General features: G+C 46.6%; 1 protein-coding gene across 2 annotated transcripts in view; it reads right to left on the bottom strand.

The window, feature by feature from the left end:
- Fam120a (family with sequence similarity 120A) overlaps positions 1 to 18687 on the bottom strand; it is an 88112-nt gene extending 69425 nt beyond the window's left edge. For both annotated transcript variants that reach the window (XR_007973281.1, XM_052157212.1), the window contains exon 1: positions 18121 to 18687. Coding sequence is in view for 1 of the 2 variants with exons in the window: in XM_052157212.1 (XP_052013172.1) it covers positions 18121 to 18594 (474 nt within the window). In the remaining variant the exon portion in view is untranslated. The remainder of the gene's footprint in view (positions 1 to 18120) is intronic.
- Between the last annotated feature and the right edge of the window lie 1564 nt (positions 18688 to 20251).

The following is a 20251-nucleotide window of genomic DNA, read 5'->3' as shown; positions in this document are numbered from 1 at the left end:
ACTGAATTCAAATCATCTGTCAGTTACTTACCATCCCATCTAGAGCACAAATCCTCCACTCCTGACAATTCCAATGTCACCCTGCTTAAAAACAAGCAAATCTGATTGATCCCTGTATCCGTATTTTAAAAAGAAAATGGAGACGGTAGGATAAAGAAATGCAAAAGGAGAGAATAAGACAAAGGAGCTTCCACCGCTGACACAAGCTCTACAACGAGTTGGAAAGCAACACTACACTTTTCCTTAAATAAAGGTCTGCACTGCCTATCAGTCTCCTAGGTCTACACTCCTGAGGGACTCATCACAGGGGAGCCTCAGGTGCACATGACCACCCTAAAGGTAACTGACCCTCTGCAAGCAAAGTCAGGACTACCACTTAGACTTACTATAAACTAACTGTCATGTTTGTAAAGAGAAGAGCCTACACATTATCACTTTGCATCCTCACCATGAACCATGCATAGCAACTTAGCCTGAAAACTCACAGGCACAGGCAGCAAGATAGACACACCCAAGAGGTCCTTGGGAGTCACTGCAGTCCTAGACATATACCACAAGCACTGAAAACTGTTCTGAAATGTCTAAATCATATTTTAAATTTTAAGTAAGGAATAATACTTCAAATCCCAAACTGCTAATTTCTCGTTAATTCTCAAACTCCAACTAAAATTCTAAAAAGTTATTTGTTTCTACAATGGATGAAGGTATTTTAAAGATTAGAATTTACATTACATCAGTGGACTACGTTAACTCTCCAGAGACTTAGAAGAGAAATAACTTCTTGAAATTTCTAGAACTACAATCTAATGCAATTGGTGAAATTATATATTAAATTCAGAATTAAGTCCTAGCAGCCAATGGTCAGGTGACCAGCAGCTATCCTACAACATCCAAGTGACAGAACATTTGTGTCTCTTCAGTGGTGGTCATCATTAAGCTAATCTGTCTGGCTTTCATAATGAAAGTGGTTTCCAGGTCTTGCTAACACATTAGTTGTAACTCATCAAGAGGCAAAGCAAACTGTTAATAAGTAGTTAATAAGTAGTTAAAGGAAAAAAATTAACCTTTTGAATTCTCTTGGGGAAAATGTAAAATAGATTATACATTATAACAAAAATTAGTCAAGTAATGCTCTATTCATTAGAAAAAGAGAAATTTACCTCATCCTTAAATCCACAAATATACCAGCTAAAACAGAAAACTGAATTTTTTTTCTAAAATTAATCCCATCCAGAAATGGTAATCTTAGTCTAGTTCCAAATTCTTTAATCAAATAATTTTCTTTCATAGAAACTTTAAAGTATTGTTAAATTAGAAATCAGTGGTTGCTTTCCAGACCTCTGGAAAGGTTCTACTGTAAAGGGAACAGAGAGCCACCAGCTGCCCCTCCCTAAAAAGTCCCTAGGCCAGACAGGTGGCCACTTGCTCCAGAGGCACTTGAAAGAAATGGTGCAACGCGCCCGAGCAGTCTGTCTCTGTATACAGGGCCGTCTATCAGCACCCTAGCTCCAGAGAACTAAGAGTGGATGCCCCTCCACCGTTAGAGACCAGGATGTAGAGGCTCAACTCCTGATTACATCACTCTAACTTCCCAAGCTATGAGCTTTTTAAGACAGTATGTTCATTACAATGCATTTCTCCTAAGGAATGAATACTTTTTCAACCAAAAGCTGAAAGAAAAGGTGGCTATAGGTGGGTTTCCAAAACCACACCCATGCAGAGCTGAGGCAAATTCTAAGACCAGGAGTGGCCGTGACCAGAAGTGGCCCTGACCAGAAATGGCCCTGACCAGGAAGTGGCCCTGACCAGGGAGACATAGCTCCCCTGCGATCAGGAGCCAGAAGGTGGAAGGTCATCAGGGGTCAGGCCTAACTTGTCAGCTCTCAAATAACACCGTGAGCATTGTGAAATGGTAAGCAATATATATTTTAAAAGCTATAAAACTTCCATGTTCTTTGACCAGTAACTCTACTCCAGGAAACGGCTAATCCACCAAATAAAAATCATTAGAATCATAAAAAGAAACATAGTAACTTCTTCAGGAGAAAACTAAACAATATGAAAAAGGTAAAATCACTGCAATGCTTTGTGGAAAAACTTGAGGAAAGTTTCATTAAAACAATAAATCATTTTAGAACACAATATAATGTAATTACAGCCATGCAAAACTATGTCTGTGGAAACAGACTGGAAAGGAAAAGACCCAAAAGAATGTGTATACACAGCTTTCTGAGATGGGGGTGGGGGGCGCTGTAAACAAACCTATGAAAGCCTGGTTTAAGGACTAGGAAGCAGGTTAGTGGCCAGGCGAGGGCCTAACATGTGGAAGGCCCTGATTCCATCCTGGTACCACCAAAACAAAAAAGAACAGTCCCACTAGAAAGCAGCCCACACTCTGGTCCTGACTCTGCTACAGACTTTGGTCAGATTCTTACATTTTATAGACAGGTCTGTCTCTACAAAAGACAAGGGCTTCAGCTCATGCACCCATAGCAGTCACTCCTCCTTCCACTGCAGCTGCTCACTCGTCCTCCACAGCCATTGTGCCTGCTGTTGCTATTAGAGAGGACACGGCGAGTCTGTAAAGAATCTCTGAGACCTCAAGGGATAGGGCATTCCTCCTTCTTGGTGCCCCCGGGATGCCAGGCAGCAAGCCTTCTATTACAAAGATTGTGTGTGTGTGTGTGTGTGTGTGTGTGTAGAGGTCCTTGTCTTTTGTAGAGACAAACCCACAAAATGTAAGAATCTACCCAAAGTCTACAGCAGAGAGAAGACCAGAGAGTATGTTTCTTCTAATAGGACATTTTTCTTTTTGTACTAGTGCTGGAATAGACTCCAGGGCATCGCACGTATTAGGCCCTCACCCAGCACTTATATGTTTGCAGCCCTTAACCAGGAATGAATGACAAAACAAACAAATGAATGAATGAATGAACGAACAAGCGAACGAACAAGCTAGTTAAGGATGAATGTGTATAGTGGCACAATAAACAAGTCCTGAAGAGTTAAGCAAGGGTAGCTGATAAAAGGCCTAGCTGAGGATGTGATCCTAGTGCAAACAGCATGAAGAGGAGGTCTGGGAGGGAATGAAGGGGAGAGATCTACACTATAGCAGTCAGCTATCCAAAAGTACAAACGAAGAAACTGGGCATGGTGGTGCACAATGGGATCCCAGCAGCTGGAAGGTGGCAGCTGCATGACCAAGAGATCAAGGCCAGCCCCAGCTACATAAGATACTGTCTCAAATAAATAAATTAAATTTTAAATTAGGGTCTGAGAAATTGCTGTATGAGAGATATGATGTACCTGTCATATATGCATAAGAACCTAAGCTGGGACATTTTTTTATGGAAAAGAAGTTCTGTAATCCCAAAGCTTGGAAGAGCCAGGAATGTCCCCATGAGCTCACTAGCCAGCAACAATAGCTGTATCAAGAAATTCTAGCTTCAGTGAGACTGTCTCAAAAAATACAGTAGAAACACACTGAATGTTGACCACTGGCCTCCATAGGCACACCCATACATGAGCACATGTATACGTGCACACATATTCACAAACACATGTACATACATGCACATACATATAAGCACACATATGAAGCACTAAAGCTTCAGTGCTGGGATCCAGAGTAGGACAGCGGAAGCTATAGCCCACCCTCCTCCGGTAATCAGGACTCCATTACTTTTTCCTGTTCTTTTGCTTCTACTCTTCCATGATTAAGCCTGGGAAGAATACAATGAAATGTGTATTTCTATAGCTTCATAAACTTGTTAACATCAGTTTTAGAAGTAAAAAAATAAAAACTACGAAGCGAGGCTAGAGAGATGACTAGAGGTTAGTGCTTGCTCTGCAATCAGGAGGCAGTTTGGTCCCATGTAAGAAGCGAGCATCCCCACCAATGCCTTCAGCCCTCACTCCCACCCAAGGCAGAGTGAAGAGACTACTGGGATTTGCTGGCATCTAGCCTGGCTGAGAGGGAGCCTGGGGTGTAAGGATACAGACACCCTGCCTGAGAAGGACAGAGAGCCTAGAGGAAGACGAAACATGCCTTCCGCTTGATACCCTAGCACACACACTAACACAGACATACATGTAAGTAAATACACTTGTGATGGAGGTGCAAGTCCATGGGAGAGGGCTTGCCTAACAAGCATGAGACCAGGGTAGTTCTCAACCTTCCTACTGCTGGAACCCTCATGTTGTGGCGACCCACAACCATAAAATTACTTTTGTTGCTACTTCATAAATGTAATTTTGCTACATTTGTTAGGAATTGTGATGTAAATCTGTGTTTTCTGATAGTCTTAGGTGATCCCTATGAAAGGCTGAGAAACACTTCTCTAGATTCAAAGCCTAACATGCAAAAAAAGTATATATGGTCAATTGGTGGCATATGTCTATCATCTCAGCACTCAGTGAGCCAGGGCAAGGAAAGTTCAAGGACAGTCTCGGTTATACCACAGGACCCTTTCTTAAAAAAATATGCAAAAAAATTTAATGAGAATCCTGAGATGTGATGTTGAAAGGATTGTTATTGTTAACCTCCAGAAAGCATAAAACAAGAGAACTAAGCCTTCACAACTGCGTAAGGGAGCTACTACAAAGAAAGTTAAACCCATCTCTCACTAAGGTGGAGCGGGCTTGGATTTGAGCTGGAAATCTCAAGCCAGAAACCAGGAGAGACCACAGGCAAGCTTCTGATCCAGGAAGTGAAACTCCAAAACTCCTGCACACCCTCAAAAGAGCAAGCTTTTATAGCTCCAGCTGCGTGAGCCAGTGACCCACACAGGGCCTGCCTGAGCCAGCAGGTGGGAGTGACAACCCCTCCCAGGAAACAGGGCAGGTACAGCTAGAGCTGAAAAGCTAAAGTGGCAGCACCACGTGCCACCTTCAATCTCAAGGAAGTACTTTTCACTTAGTCTAGGATGACTATCAACTTACCACAGAATTCAGAGTTATTTTTTTAATGTCAATATGTTGTGGGGCTTTTGGGGGGGGGGCAGTGGTGGTTTGATTTGGGTTTTTGTTTGTTTGTTTGTTTGTTTTTTTCCGGATTTGGCTTTTTTGAGACAGGGTTTCTCTGTGTAGCCCTGGCTGTCCTGGAGCTCACTTTGTAGACCAGGCTGGCCTCGAACTCAGAAATCGGCCTGCCTCTGCCTCCCAGAGTGCTGGGATCACAGGCATGCGCCACCACCGCCTGGCTGATTTGGTTTTTTAAGACAGTTTCTCTGTGTAGCCCTGGCTCTTCTGGAATTCTCTGTAAACAAGGCTGGCCTCGAACTCACAGAGATCTATCTGCCTCTGCCTCTGGAGTGTTGGGACAAAGGGTGTGCACCACCACCCAGCCTATGTAGTTCTAAATGTCATAATAAAAACAAAAAACAAATAAGAAGCTAGAGAGATTGAGATTGCTCAGAGGTTAAGATCACTGGCTGCTCTTCCAGATAACCAGAGTTTGGTTCCTAACACACAGCAGCTAGGGAATCCAATGCCCTCTTCTGGCTTCCATGGGCACCAGGCACACAAGTGGTACACAAACATATGTGGGCAAAATACCCACACACATATAAAAGAGGTGAACAAGCCAAGGCTGACTTTATAAAGAATACTGATTGAGAGTTTCCAAGACTGCTCTCTCGCTCTCTCCCCCTCTCCTCTCCCTCTCCTCTCTCCCTCTCTCCCTTTCTCTCTTCCTCCTCCCCTCCTGCCCTCCCCGTGGCAACTCCCCTGGCCTCAATCCTTGAGGACCAGTGAGCTCCCCTGAAAGCAGCTTCCCAATAAACCTGTCGTTAATATTAAACATAAAGTTTCCACGATTAGCTAGCAAGTATAATTATTACCTAACTGCTGTGAAGAACAGCCACGGGATAACCCTGGAGGTTTCATGTCCCTGCCAACCTGGCTGGTGGACTTCTGTCTTCATCACAGGGAAGCTGGTATGATTAGACATATCACATGTGAACCACTCAGAATCATTTCAGATAGCGAACACCTGAAATATGTCAGGCACTTCTTTTAGAGTAAACCAGGCTATGTCATAGAAACCTAACAGTGTAGAGCTTTTCTCAGAATGCTTTTGCAGTAGCTCAGAGGATAATGTAGCCCATCCTCCAGCCATCTAAGGATGTAGATGCACCTGAATTCTCCTGTTTAAAAGCAAGTGCAGGTTTTGCCTTATGCCCTCAAGTCCTATCAACAAGTATAAGGAGCTGAAACTCACTTCCAGCTTCTGTTTCTGCTCTGGTCCAACTCACAAATCTGGAGCACAGCCGTGGATTCCACTCTGGGGAGGTGGGTTGCTGTCTCTGACTTTAAAGGGGAGAGCTAACTACAACAGCATTCATTCCAATTTCTCCCTAGGGGACACTACAATCCCAGCTGAGTAAGCTTATCTTACATGCCTCGTTTATTCATAAGAATGGAAGGCAATGGTCTTAAAAGCAATGAAAACATTTGTTTGAGTTAGCCTAGAACAGCCAGCAGTATATCTTTTGAAATAAAAGGAGTGGCACCAAGAGAGAATCACAACTTTGGCAAGCAGTAGGGAAATAAAAACACCAAGTAATCACATTCAGTAGGATAACTACTATTTATAAACGAAATAACATTAAAACAGAGTGTAAGAAGCACAAGGAAGCATGTGGGAAAGTCAGAACCCTGTGTGGGGTTATGAACGTAAAGGATACAGCAGTGTGGAGAACAGCACAGCAGTTCCCCCGAGTCCTGTCCCTGGGCAGGAGCTGGTTCAGCAGGTAAAGCTTTAGCTTTGCAACTGCCCATCCACCCAAACCCATGATGTGTGAGTGGGCATGTAAGGTGGCTCACCTATAATCCCAGCCATCAGAAGGTGAGGTGACATTGCTGGAGCAAGCTAGCTGGCTAGACTAGTGGAATCCTCACCCCCTGAGTTCAAGTGAGAGAGCCCTGAGCCTTGACAAGGAAGAGAGCAGTAAGGGATGGCACACAACCGCCAGCCTCCACAGGCACACATGTGCTCACACAAGCATGCACACCACACAAATACATGCAAAACTGTGTATGGCGGCAAACTGAAATATATATATGTATGTATGTGTGTGTGTGTGTGTGTGTGTGTGTGTGTGTATATGTGTGTATATATATATATACACATACATACACATACATATATATATCATTGTACAATTGTAAAAATATTAGGGGTATCACCCTGACTCCTGATATTCTTAGAAGGCATAAGCACTTAACTTTAAGATATAACTTCTTACTTAATAAAGAAACACATATGTTTCATTTTCCCTGTGGATAGACATTAAACATGTATGTAATGCCTTTTCCCAGCTACCAAAGGGCCTTGTTTTTATTTTTATTTCCCTTTGCAATTTCTTTAGGAGGTTCTTTATTATGTTTGACTCCAAGTTTATTTGGTAATAAGTTTGTCTTGTTTCCTTTACTTCTTTAAAAAAACACAAAACAAGAAAGTAGATACCATAAAAATTAAAATTTATACTTCTAAAAAAATTTAAAAACCTGATAAAAAAGAGGTATCCATAGTATTGTCATATGAATTCTATTTAAAATAGGCTACTATAGTAACTTCCAAATGACTCAGCTAAAACTTAAGAATAAATATTTTTATTAAAATCATTCTAACCTGGGCACAGTGACATGCACCCAAAGTCTAAATTATAACATAGTGATATCTTATATCTAAATAAATGATAAAATTTAAAATTCATCTCAAACTTTGAAATGCCAAAAACTTAATTTTCAGAGTTCAGAAAAAAAGAAATTTGGATTGAAACAATTTCCTATCGCAATGTTTGCAGATTCCTATGGTCTGGCAGCTTGCAAATGTTCTATGCAGGGTCCAGAGAGCCCCCAGCTGTCTAGGCAGGCCTGTCCCTGACCTTCATGATTGGGCTCCGGTTACAAGGACAGAGAGCACACTGACTCAAGGGTTAGGCTTTGGCTGGAACCCGTCACTGCACCGCACCAACTGGAAAATAGACCGGCATGGGCGGCCTGTTTTTCCCAGGCCAGTATGTTTGGGGTTTGCCTGTGTTTGGGGGTTTTGTTTTTTGTTGAGAATAACAGCAAAACAATCACCAAATGGCCAGGACACAAGTGGATGCCGTCTCTCACCCGACACTCAGTCCACACTCCCCCCCCCCCCACACCACACCCCCCGCCTAATTCCTAAAAACCAACGTGCCCCAAACCAGGGGCAACAAGAGAGAAAGCAAAGCCAATTTACCTACACAGCCCTCCCTGCGCCCCTCCATAGCCCTCCCTGCGCCCCTCTACAGAGTACACCTTGAGTTAAGGGGCATAAAAGGATTACTGCGAGATAAACCCCCGGCACCAGGTGGCTGGGGCGAGGCTAGGCAGCCAGTCACCTTTGGAATTAACTCCTGTTCTGAGCAGGAACAATTCTACTTCCTCCGTCAGAGCACCTGAGGGAGGGAGGGAGGGAGGGAGGGAGGGAGGGAGGGAGGGAGGGAGCTGCAGAGCTGGGTGTGTGGCACTCTGCAGGTAGTCTGTGAACAGCAGCAACAGGCCAGGGATTGTTCTATGAGCTGGATGACAGGCAAGGTCCTCAGAGAAGTTACTCTCCACAGGGAGAAAAAATAAGCAAAAGCAAAGTAAACTAAACCATACTGATATCTGGGGAATTTTAAAACATTGTATGTTAACTCTGGTTTGGTTTGGTTCGGTTCAGTTTTTCAAGACAGGGTTTCTCTGTGTAGCCTTGGCTGTCCTGGAACTCTGTAGTCCAGGCTGGCCTCTAAATGCCTCTCCCTCCTGAGTGCTGAGGTTAAAGATATGTGCTACCTCTGCCAGAGTAGTTGATTTTAAAGTATTTTTACTATTATGTATTTATGTGTACATGTATATCTGGATACGAGTGAGGACAGAGGGTTATGTAGGTTGCTAGATGTGGGTGCTAGGACCAGAACTCAGGTCCTCTGCATGAACAGCATGTGCTCTCAACCACTGTGCCATGGCTCCAGTTCCAAACTCTGGTTGGTTTATATGTCTAATTGGTTTTGGGGTTTATGTTTGGTTACGTTTTTGTTATTGTTGTAGTTTTGAAATTCTGTCTGCAGAGCCACTAGAAAATAACCTAATTATTCAAAAATTCTAAAGCACATTCTCTTCATATACAGTCTTTTGACATTTATTCCTATAGTTTGATTACATACTAAAGTTAGTGTGTGTGTGTTAATTAGTTTCTTTCTATTAGTATAAATTTCAGTAAACTGAAGAGTAATGTCTAAAAATATCTTAAAGATAGGGTATATATATAAATGCTGATTTGAGCTGCATTTCCGAGTTCTCTTCCTGAAATACAAAGCCCCAAAGGCCTACAATTTAGAATTCTTTGGTGGCATCAGGGAGGACTTGTCTTGGCACTACTGGTATTTGAGACTAGCTAACTCTGCTGCAGAGAGCTGTTCTGGGCACTGCAGAATGTTACAGCCTCCCAGCCTCTGCCCCAGGGGTTCTTCTGACCCTGCCAACCACCTCATTTGTCAACCCTAGCTAAGAACTCCCAAGCCTTCACAAATATATCATTTTATGGCATCAAAAAAAAGAAAAGAAACACGTTCTAAATGTTAACATGAAAGACTTACCTCAACACTGCTCTTCTGAGGACCAGGGGGTCAATATCGAGCACCCACACAACCATCTATACCTGCAGTCCTGGAGAAATCTGATACCTTCTACTAGCCTCTGTGGGCACGAGGCACACACGTAGCATATAGCTATGCATATATGCAGGCAAGTAATCCATACACATAAATTAAGTAAAAGTTTTTAAAAAAGAATTAAACCCCTTGGGAAACAGAAAAGAAAGCAAATAAGAAAATACATTGTAATAAACGGATATTGATCCAAATTTTAAAGAAAATAAAATTTGTCTGGCTATATAAAAGAATACAGTGAATATTTTAATTTTAAAAAGTGAGTGTTGGTGTGTGGTGCTAACCTTTAATCCTAGCACTTGTGAGGCCAAGGCCACACTGGTTTACATAGCAAGTTCTGGACCAGACAACTCTACATAGTAAAACCCTGTCTCAAAAGAGCAACCCAAAGTTTGGCATAGTGGTGGATGCCTTTAATTCCAGCACCCCAGAGGCAGACTGAGGCAAATAAGTTTCTGGAAGATCCAGGCCAACCAGGGCTACACATCAAGACCCTCATTTGCTTGTTTGATTGATTGATTTTTAAAGCAAATAGAGGAACTCAAGTTGGCTCAGTGAGTAGGAGTGCTTGTCCTGCAAGCATAAGGACCTGAATGAGTTCGAATCCCCAACACCCAGAGCTACATGAATCTGTAACTCAGCCTTGAGGGGCAGTCAGGTAGATCCCTAGAGTCTGACTACAACCAACCTAGCCTAACCTAAACAAGCTACCAGATCAGTAAGAGACCAATTAGGTGGTCACTGATACAAGTAGATATCCAAAGTCCTGCTCAGGCCTCCAAATGCATGCACACAAATACACACACACCCCTAGAAGGAAAGTGGCATTTGAGAGAGGCTTTGATGTGAGTAAAAGTTCGACAAAGTAAAAGATGGATGGCAAACTAAAAGACAAAACCGATGGGATGAACACATGAACAGATAAACAGGGTAGGGAGAATATGAATCATGAAGCAAGATGGAATAGCTAGGGCTACAGAAGGGTCTACAAGCCTGAACAGGGTTGGACTCTAATGCCCTGCTTCAAGTCTGAGCATGACAGAGAGAGGCCTCCCGAAGATGAGGTGGGCAAGATGAATGACCTGGGATAACTCTGGGAGCCCGAGGCTGTTCTGACCGCCCAGCAGTATGATGGTCAGGAAACAGTAGTGTTCATAGCATAGTTTGCATCTCTAGATTCTGGCTGTGTTTTAGTCTATATCAGTTATTAAATGCTGGTAAATAGGCAATAGTTTGGTTTCAGAACCTGCCAATGGGTTTGCAAAGAATCTGTGTGGTAGCCCTCTGTGTCAGGGACACTAGGAATGAGGAAGATGTATTGTTACTGTAGGACTACCGGGGTTGGGTACTAGAATGGTCAGGAGACTCTGAAGTACTGGAGACTGACAGGAGTGGTCTTGAGGCTCAAGGCTGTCTGGATGAAAAGTAAAACTAGAGACTAGGAAAAAGAATGATAGAGGCAAGGGGAGTCCGGAAGATGTCCAGAAGGGACACAGCACAGGCCTTGAAAGGGTTGGCACTTACTGGGACAGCTACAATAAAATTAGAATGCATTCAGAATGAGAAGCCAGCGGCCCAGCTGGTGGGGGTGTGGAGAACAAGGCTGGTTGGTGGGAGAGGGAGGGAGGGAAAGAGAGAGGGAGGGAGGGAACAGGCACACAGCGAGGAGAGGAGAGCTAGGGTGTCGGGCACTCTGAGCATGTGGATGGGACACCCCAACACCTGTGAAAAAGAAAAGTCTGTCACACACAAGGAAGCCCCAGGGGCTTTGGCCTTCCCAGAAAATCACAATTTAGCAACCCCAAGAAACTGCTTTGAGCACTGCAGAGAGTTCATGGAGCAGGTGGGAGGAGAGCAGGACTCTGAGAAGAGGTGGAGGCAAGAGTAACAACACTGATGCGCGGAGCTAAGTGCACACTGCAGCCCTCGTTTGCTCAGCTTTGCAACCCCCCTCCCCCCACAGGGTTTCTCTGTGTAGCCCTGGCTGTCCTGGAACTCACTCTATAGACCAGGCTGGCCTTGAACTCAGAAATCCACCTGCCTCTGCCTCCCAAGTGCTGGGATTAAAGGCATGCGCCACCACCGCCTGGCCTGTTTTTTTTTTTTTTAAGTGGGATATCTTCAAATAAAATGTGGATTTCTGGTTGACTTGAAAAATCTGAACATCTAGCAATACAGAAGCCCAGTCTTAAAAGGCTTTCCTGCCACTGGACATGGCGGCCGCGTCTATAATCCCCGGAAGCTGAAGCAGGAAGGCCTGAGGCCAGCCACAGCTACACAGTTAGCTCCAGGCCAATCAGGGCTACACAGAGTGAGACCCTATCCTGAAGAGAGAAAAGTAAAAAGGAGACTAGACATGGGAGGAGATGGGTAGAGGAGGAAGAGGGGGAGAGAAGAGAAGAGGGGGATATGAACTGAAAAGGCTGGGCAAACAAACTACAGACCACCAGTTTAAAAAGACAACCACAGGCAGGGGGGGATATGGTACTCCAAGCCTTTAATCTCAACAGAGGCAGAGGCAGAGGCAGATGGATCTCTGAGTTCAAGACCAGCCTAGTCTACACAGCATATTCCAGGACATGCTAGGACTAAATAGAGACCCTATCTCAAAAAAAAAAAAAAAAAAACATATATATATATATATATATATATATATATATTTTACACATATAAAAAGTACTAATAATGAGTAATATATGGTGGCATAAAGCACATAGCTTCTGCAGCCACTGTGATAGCAACAAAACAATTTTGAAAGAATTAATTATATGACAATGTAGTTTAGTGATAAAGTACTTGCTTAGCAAGCATGAAGCCCCGACTTATTCCAACACTACCAATATGTATACCTGTGTGTGTGTGTGTGTGTGTGTGCGTGCGCGCATATAAAGGAAACTGCCAATGACTTTGCTATTCTATTCCTGAGTACATACTTAAAAGAAAAAAACGCAGAGGTTCAAACCTATGTACATGCCACGCTCATAGAAGCACTATTCATTTTTCATAATAATCAAAAAGCAGGAGAAATTCAGATGTCTAGCTATGAATATATCACATACAAATGAAATATTGTTTAGCTTATAAAATGACTGACCCTTGAAGATGTAAGCTGCAGTCATGTACCCTGGAACATCTCAATGTTAACACATACTGTGTCTAGCTTTCTACTGGACCTTTCCTAAGTTGAGTTGTAAGTATCATTAGATTAAACTGCCTCGAGTGTTCATTAGAGCCACACAATGTTCAGGTTTGTAGCTGAGAACAATAGGCATGCGTGCATATATATATATCCTACAGGCCATACCAGTTAGATTTAAGTATACTTCAAAAACCTGCCTGGATATGCATTCTTCCTGTTGTTAAACATAGGACTGTAGTTACAAACTGACATACTAGAGAAAAATATTTATTTTTAATGGGTGACCAGTTTGAGTAAACTCTGAACTGTACTTCCTAGTTACTTAAAGGTCCCTGAGACCTGCTCATAGTTCTCTACATCTGTGATGTGTGATTTTCTTCCACACAGAAGCCCTCCTCCTATTGTAACTGCAACAACTGCTATCAGAATAGCCAGGGCGTGAGCACTAGGTAGGCACACCCTTAAAATACTCAAGACACTGAAACTGGACTCTTGACCTCGGCCTGCACTTCCCTCTGCAGGGTTACTAACTCCTCCAGTTCTGACTGAGTCAGGAGATCCTGCTTCTTGCAATGGAAAGCGGTCAGTAAGACACAGAGCACTGCGGACAGAGTGACTGTGAGCAAGGCCCAGTGCACATCCAGGCTGACTGGGTCACTTGCTCCTCACCACTGACTCCCAGGAATCGGTCACCATCCGTAAAGGCAAGTGTGTTTTGTCTGCTGGGCTGAAAACAGGAACACCATTTCATGTAATCGCTGCCAAGTCCATGACCAGAGCATTGATTTGGCAAAGCCTCACTAGGAGGAACTCAGGATGAGGTCTGAGGAACCTCAGGAGAAACTTTCACACCGATACCTCCAGTCTAGTAGGGGAGGTGTTTAGACAGTGCCAGTGAATTAATGTCACCAACATTTTTAAATAAACACAAGTTGCTCCCTGAGGCTTCAAAGGTTACCATGACTCAAGGCACACAAAGGCCACTCTCCCAGTGACCAGCCATGTTCAAGTAAGGCTACCCAATGTATCTCAAATAAAATCCAATCCTAATGGTCAAGGAGATGCACCACCTATAGGAAGCATGCAACTAGGGCCAGCAAGAAGGCTCTGCAGGCAAGAGCACCTGCAGCCAAGTCCAACTACCTCAGTTCTATCCCTGGGACCCACATGGAAAAAAACAACTGTCCTAGCACTTCCACATGTGCCCCATGACAAAATGTGCCCAACCACTACATAATAAATTTAAATCTAATTTTAAGATGTAGTTATTACTCTATCAAAGAGATATTCTCTAAATAAAAATGACGGAAAAGTATAACTTTCTGCCAATTCATAAAACACCAGAAAAGATGGGTGAGTGGGACTAGGGGATGGAAATGGAGATGACCAACACAGTTTACATGTATGAAACTGTCAAGGAATAAATAAATAAATAAATAAATAAATAAATAAATGAAAAATATCCTATTTTAAAATGCCAGAATATGTGAAAAAGACAGCTTCAGTATTTTTGTAACAAATGTTTTTACACAACATAATAAATGCATAGGTGTTCATGGCAATTTCTTTACCAATATCTATCTTTTTTTCAAAAAAAAAAAAAAAGTAGTTTACATACTGCAAAAAAATTTTAGCTTATCTTTGGTGTACAGTTTTGACTTTTAAATGTTATCATCACTGTAAGAGAGAACAGTTTGACATCCACCTGACACTTTGGGAAGTTCTGGCTCCGTGTGTGTGTGTGTGTGTGTGTGTGTGTGTGTGCGTGCGCGCGCATGTGAACGCGCACGTGTGTGAATAAGCACATGCCGTGTGGAAGCCGGGGTTGACGATGGGTGTCAGTCTTCTCGTGGAACTACTGCTCACCAGCCATGGGGATCGCCCTATGTCCACCCTGCCAGCACTTGGGTTGGAGCTACACAGTGCAATACTCAGCTTTTTCTGTGGGTGCTGGGGTTCTACTTTAGATCCTCTCCTCTTGCTTACAGCAGGCATTACCAACTGAACCACCTCCACACTGCTAGTTGTTTTCTGGGTGATGGTGGTGGTTTTGTTCCCCCCGCCCCAAAGGCAGGTTCTTGGGGAACCCAGGATGGCCACTAACATGCTATGCAGGCCAGGATAGCTCTGAACTTGGGCTCCTCCTGCCTTTGCGTTCCAAGTGCTGACACTGGAGGTGTGTGCCACTGTGTCCAGTTTATGCAGTGCTGGACCCCTGGCCTTCACACAAGTCGGGCAAACGTTCTCAGGCCCAAACACCAGTGTTTATGCAAAGTTTCATTAAGAAGTTACCTATTGGCTCTGGAAGAGCACTAGCTCCTCCAGAGGACCTGGGTTCAATTCTCGGCAAGCACATGATAGCTCACCACCATCTCTAACTCCTTTCAAGGCACCAGGCACAAAGGAGCCGCACAGACAAAGTGCAGGCAGAGCACCCACACACACTGTAAATAAGACAACCTAACATAACTACCCCCAATCCCAGCCGCCCATCCTCTCGGGAAGACACCGTGTGGCAGGGCACCACTGCTTATTTGTGAGCCTCCAGAAAACACTTAAAAACCCAACACAGTCACACACACACAAACACACTCCTTTAAATAGAGACCACCAAAGATAATTTTTATGACTTAAAAAACATCCTTTTTAAAACATGTACAGGGGCTGGAGAGATGGCTCAGCAGTTAAGAGCACTTCCTAAGGTCCTGAGTTCAAATCCCAGCAAATCAGATCTGACGCCCTCTTCTGGTGTTTGAAGACAGCTACAGTGTACTGACATAATAAATAAATCTTGAAAACATGTACGGTCAATCATTACTTTAAAATTTATTTTTAGCTTTATGTGTGTGAATGTTCTGCCTGCTTGTATGTATGTGTGCCACATTCACCTCTGGTGCCTGTGGAAGTCAGATGAGGGCTTCAGATGCCCTGGAGCTGGAATATTAGATGATTAGGAACCACCATGTGGGTGCTGGGAATCACCTGGGTCCTCAGCAAAAGCACGTGCTCTTAGCCACTGAGCCATCTCCCAGGCCCTCAAAATCACCCTTGTAGGATAAATACTGCACTGCCCTCAAGGATACCAAAGTACACAGGATTGTTTTCTTGTTTGAATATAGCTCCCAGAATTCTGTCTGGTTTTCACAGCTTCGTCTCCTCTCTCTGGTGCCACTTTTGGCGATTACTGGGGCTCCTGCGTCCAGCAGACTCTTTTTCACCTCTCCTCAGACAGAGTTGAGAAAATGGATCTACAAAGACTAGAAAAGGTTGAGAGAGAGCAGGCAGGAAAAGCAACACTGGCGCGCGCACACACACACACACACACACACAGAGAGAGAGAGAGAGAGAGAGAGAGAGAGAGAGAGAGAGAGAGAGAGAGAGAGAGAGAGGAGACTCTACTCTGAAGTAATAGTCAATGTTTTATTGAATGTATTCACTGACTAAAAACACAGGCCTGTGCAGTTAGCAAACGCAGGTAATTAAGCTCTTTTTGTGTCTTAAATGTTCCCTCCCATCACTAAGCCAGCATTAAACCAGGTCCATTTCCAGACTGTCCCCTAGAGGTGGATCACAGAACTGCAGCTTCGCTCCCCCTCCAAGAGCCCCAGGCTACAGAGAACAAGTGAGAGAGAGGCACACGCTGCCTCTCACACGAACTCCCGGAGAAATGACACGCTGTGTAGCTGCCATGCTCCTGGGCCAATCACCACGCACCCGGCCACCTCCACCCACGGCCTTAAACACAACTTCACCAATTGCAACAGGATCCTGGGTGGGACTTCCGCAATCATTTTAGGCTTAACTACCACCATCTCAGCACTGCCAGCAGGGATGATCAGGAAGCGGGAGACATGCTAAAAGTTTTAACTCAAGCTCAGTTTCCAAAGAAGAGAGCAAGCTGGCAGACAGCCGCAAGTCTTAAACACTGCAACAGCCTCGCCCCTCCCCAAACAAGCGTTTTTTAAAATCATGAAAGTGCAAGCTATTCAAAGGTGGGGAGAGTTAGGCGCTCAGCTTTCGGGCAACCCCGGAGCCCTCAAGTGCTCCAGCCCAATTCTGGCTACAGAAGCCTCTGCCAACAGGGTTGACAATGTGGAGCTCTCCTTACCCACCAATCAGGGCTGGTGAAGGTCACTGAACACTTCCTGTGCTGCAGAAAGACAGCTCTCACAAGCTCCAGCCCATGCCAAACGACCCCCAAATTCTTCCCCCTGGTTCTGAACCTTCACCTTAGACACACAGGACTGACCCGCTTTAGAACCCACAGAACAAGACAAGAGCCCACATCGTCAAGTTTACAATACCTTGAAATCTAAAACCAAAATGTTACCACAGACAATTTCTCCAAACATCTCATTTTCAACGGTTGAGGAGCAGGGCATCTGCCTTCAGACCGGTCTATACACAAGGTTCCTCGCCCACAGCTTTGAAGGCTGTTTTCAGCCTAAGGCACTGGCAATCTACTCTCATCATTTATTCTACAGGCTTCCAAGATAAACCTGTTGCTGGGAAAGAGCGGGTTAATTTCGACAGATGGGTATACACTTAAGGCTAAGGCCAGTGGGTAGGTAGCCTGCCCGCCTCCAAGAGGAGGGGAAAGAAAGACTGAGGATATGGGAGATGACACCACCAATCCCACTCGGGGTGAGGGTCTGTCCACCAGTCAGCCTCAAGTGTCTTATGCACAAGTCTATGGGCCCACAACAGCAGGCCAAAGAGTTGGAGGAATGCTGTGGGCAGACTTCAACGACACCAGGCCTAAAGGCCCGGGCATCCATCTTGCTCCAGGCCCCCTCTACCAGCTTGCAGCAAGCCTGGGCATGGGGACACGCTGGGTCCCTGAGAGGCACTGAGGCCTGCTCTGAGGCCTTCCACAGGCAGGAGCACCGGGGGCTCACTCTGGGACAGGCTGGGCTTCCCGGAACTAGTTCGGTCCGGGCTGACACTGGCCCAAGAGACCTTCCAAGTCCAATCCAAAACCAAGCCCAAGACGACCCTAGGCCAAGCTCCGAACCCTGGCCCAAGGGACCCCGGACCCAATTCTGACCCTGGCCCAAGGAACCTTAGACTCAACTCAGATCGCTACCCAAGCAATTCCAGGCCCAGCCCAAAGAAGCACCAAGAGGCCTGTGGCCCCACTGTGACTCCTGACAAGTAACCCCAGACCCCCAGCCCTGACCCAAACCCGAAGGGAATCACAGTCCAAAGGGCACCAGGCCCGACCCTGACCCAGGCCCAAAGAGACCCCAGCCCCAGCCCTAAGAGACCCCGGCCAACCGGCTCCAGCCGCACCTTGACGTGGAAGCGGATGAGCGCCAGGCGGATGCAGTGGGCCATGCAGACCGGAGGCAGGAACCAGACCTTGGGCGGTGGCGTGCCCTTGTTCTGGACATGGCTGACGATCTGCTGCGCTGTCTGGCGCTCGTTGCCCTGCCGCTTGACCCATTCGTGCAGCCGGGCCTTCTCGAGCGCGCCGTTGAAGAAGACGAAAAGCTCGATGTTGCCTCCGAAGCAGGCCTTGGCCAGAGCCGCCAGGTAGCCGAGCATGTGGTTCCACTGGCCGCCGCTCACCCAGTCGGTGTAGAAGCCGCCGTACAGGCGGTGCAGGCAGTTGTCGGCATCCACCAGCAGGCGCAGCGGGGTCTGCGGGGGCCGCTGCCGCCCGCCGCCCACCAGGCTGCCCCGGGCCAGCTTCTGCAGCTCCACCGGCACCACGGCGCTCGGACAGTGCTTCTCGATGTAGTCCTGGAAGCCCTGCACGCCCATGGCGGCGGCGGGGCGGGCGCGCGCGGGCGGCGGGGCCGGCGGCGGCGGGGCGGGGGGCGGCGGGGCCGTGGCGCGGCCGGCGGGCGCGGGCAGCCTCAGAGCGGGCTGGGGCTGGCCGGGGGCGCGCTCACGGCCGCCGCGGCCGCCATGTGCTGCCGCCTCCCAGGGCCATGTCTGGGGAGGGACCTGCGCCGCCGCCGCGCTGCGAGGCCGAGGCCGAAGCTGGGCCGGGCGGGGCGGCGCTGACGTCGGGCCCGCCCGCGCGGACGCGGGAGGCGGAAGAGGCGGCGCCGGGCCGCGGCCGGGCTCCCGGGGCGGCGGCGGGGCGGAGAAGGCGGAGCGCTGCCTGGCTTGTCGGGCCCTTAGGGGACCGCAGCCGGGCGGGCTCGGGGAGGCGCCTGGGCCCCGTGCAGGCCGCGCCCCGAGGCCGCGGGCCTCGGAGGCCGGCTCCGCCCCGCGCGCGGCTGCGGGCCCGGGAGGCGTGGCCGGCAGCTTGCGCCCCTCCTCCGCCGCGTGTGTCGCGCGGCGGGGCGGGGAAGCCTGGAACCTGGGAGCGCGAGCCTCCGCGGAGGACGGCGGCGACAAGATGGCGTCGCTCCCGGGGCAGGACCGCGGCTTCACGGGCTCGCGTGGGAACCCAGCTGAGGAGACTCCCAGAAAGGCGCAATCCTCCCGGCGCTGCGCCGCCCTCCGGAGACGGGCGGACGTGCGCTGCCTCAGGGGCTCGGGCCCGGAGGGTCCCGCTAAAGCCAGGCGCCGGCGGTACGTTTGCTGAGCTGAGACCAAACGTTCTGAACGAAGTCGTCGGAAGGGGATCTGGGCATGTGCTCAGTTGGCACAGTGCTTGTCTGGTGTCTTCGACGCCCCACGTTCGATTCCTGCGTGTTGCTCAAGCTGTACTCCCAGCATTCTGGAAGTGGAGGCTGGAAGTTCAGAAGTTCAAGGTCATCTCATCCGATTGGAAGCCAGCCTGAGAAGCATGAAACCCTACCCCCTAAAAAAAAGAAAGTTTAAAGGAGCGGTTTTTGCTTACCTCCAATTTTTGAAATGTTCTTTTTCTGAACAAGCCGCTGATGGAGCGGGGTGCACTGTACACAGGAGTGACCCATCCATCACACAGAGCTACTGAACACCACGTTCATGCAGACCCAAAGCCCCCATCAGTGTCTTCGAGACAAGGCAAACTGAATTCTATAGTTTTTTTTTCTTTTAAAGATTATTTTTATACTTTGACAGTTTCATGCATAACACCGCATTCTTCCACTAATCTCAAACACGGGCCCATGTGATGTAGACAGATGCCTTGATGGATTTTTCTTTAATTCTTTTTTTAAGCCTGATAAGTTACGGCACTTATGTGTAAAGTTAGTGATGAGGCCAGGATTACAGTGTCATTTAGAAATTAGGATTGCACTTAAAGCCTCGCTAAATAATAACATTCCCCCAAAATAATCAAGTTTTTGTAACTCACAGCTAGTATACAAGATTGAGCATGAGTCCTCGTCACGTGTATTTTCTTAACAAGACGACATTGCATATCTATTTCATTCACTTGCTTAGGTTTGGGTTTATTCTTGTGGTTTCTTGTTTGCTGGTCTGCTTGCCCTTTGCCATGCTGACTGCCTGGCCTGTTTTTTTTTTTAATCTCTTTTAAACA

Source organism: Apodemus sylvaticus, chromosome 14 (assembly GCF_947179515.1).
Source record: "Apodemus sylvaticus chromosome 14, mApoSyl1.1, whole genome shotgun sequence".
Taxonomy (NCBI): domain Eukaryota; kingdom Metazoa; phylum Chordata; class Mammalia; order Rodentia; family Muridae; genus Apodemus; species Apodemus sylvaticus.
The sequence above is the reverse complement of the archived record's forward strand: the minus strand, read 5'-3'. Positions and strand labels throughout refer to the sequence as shown.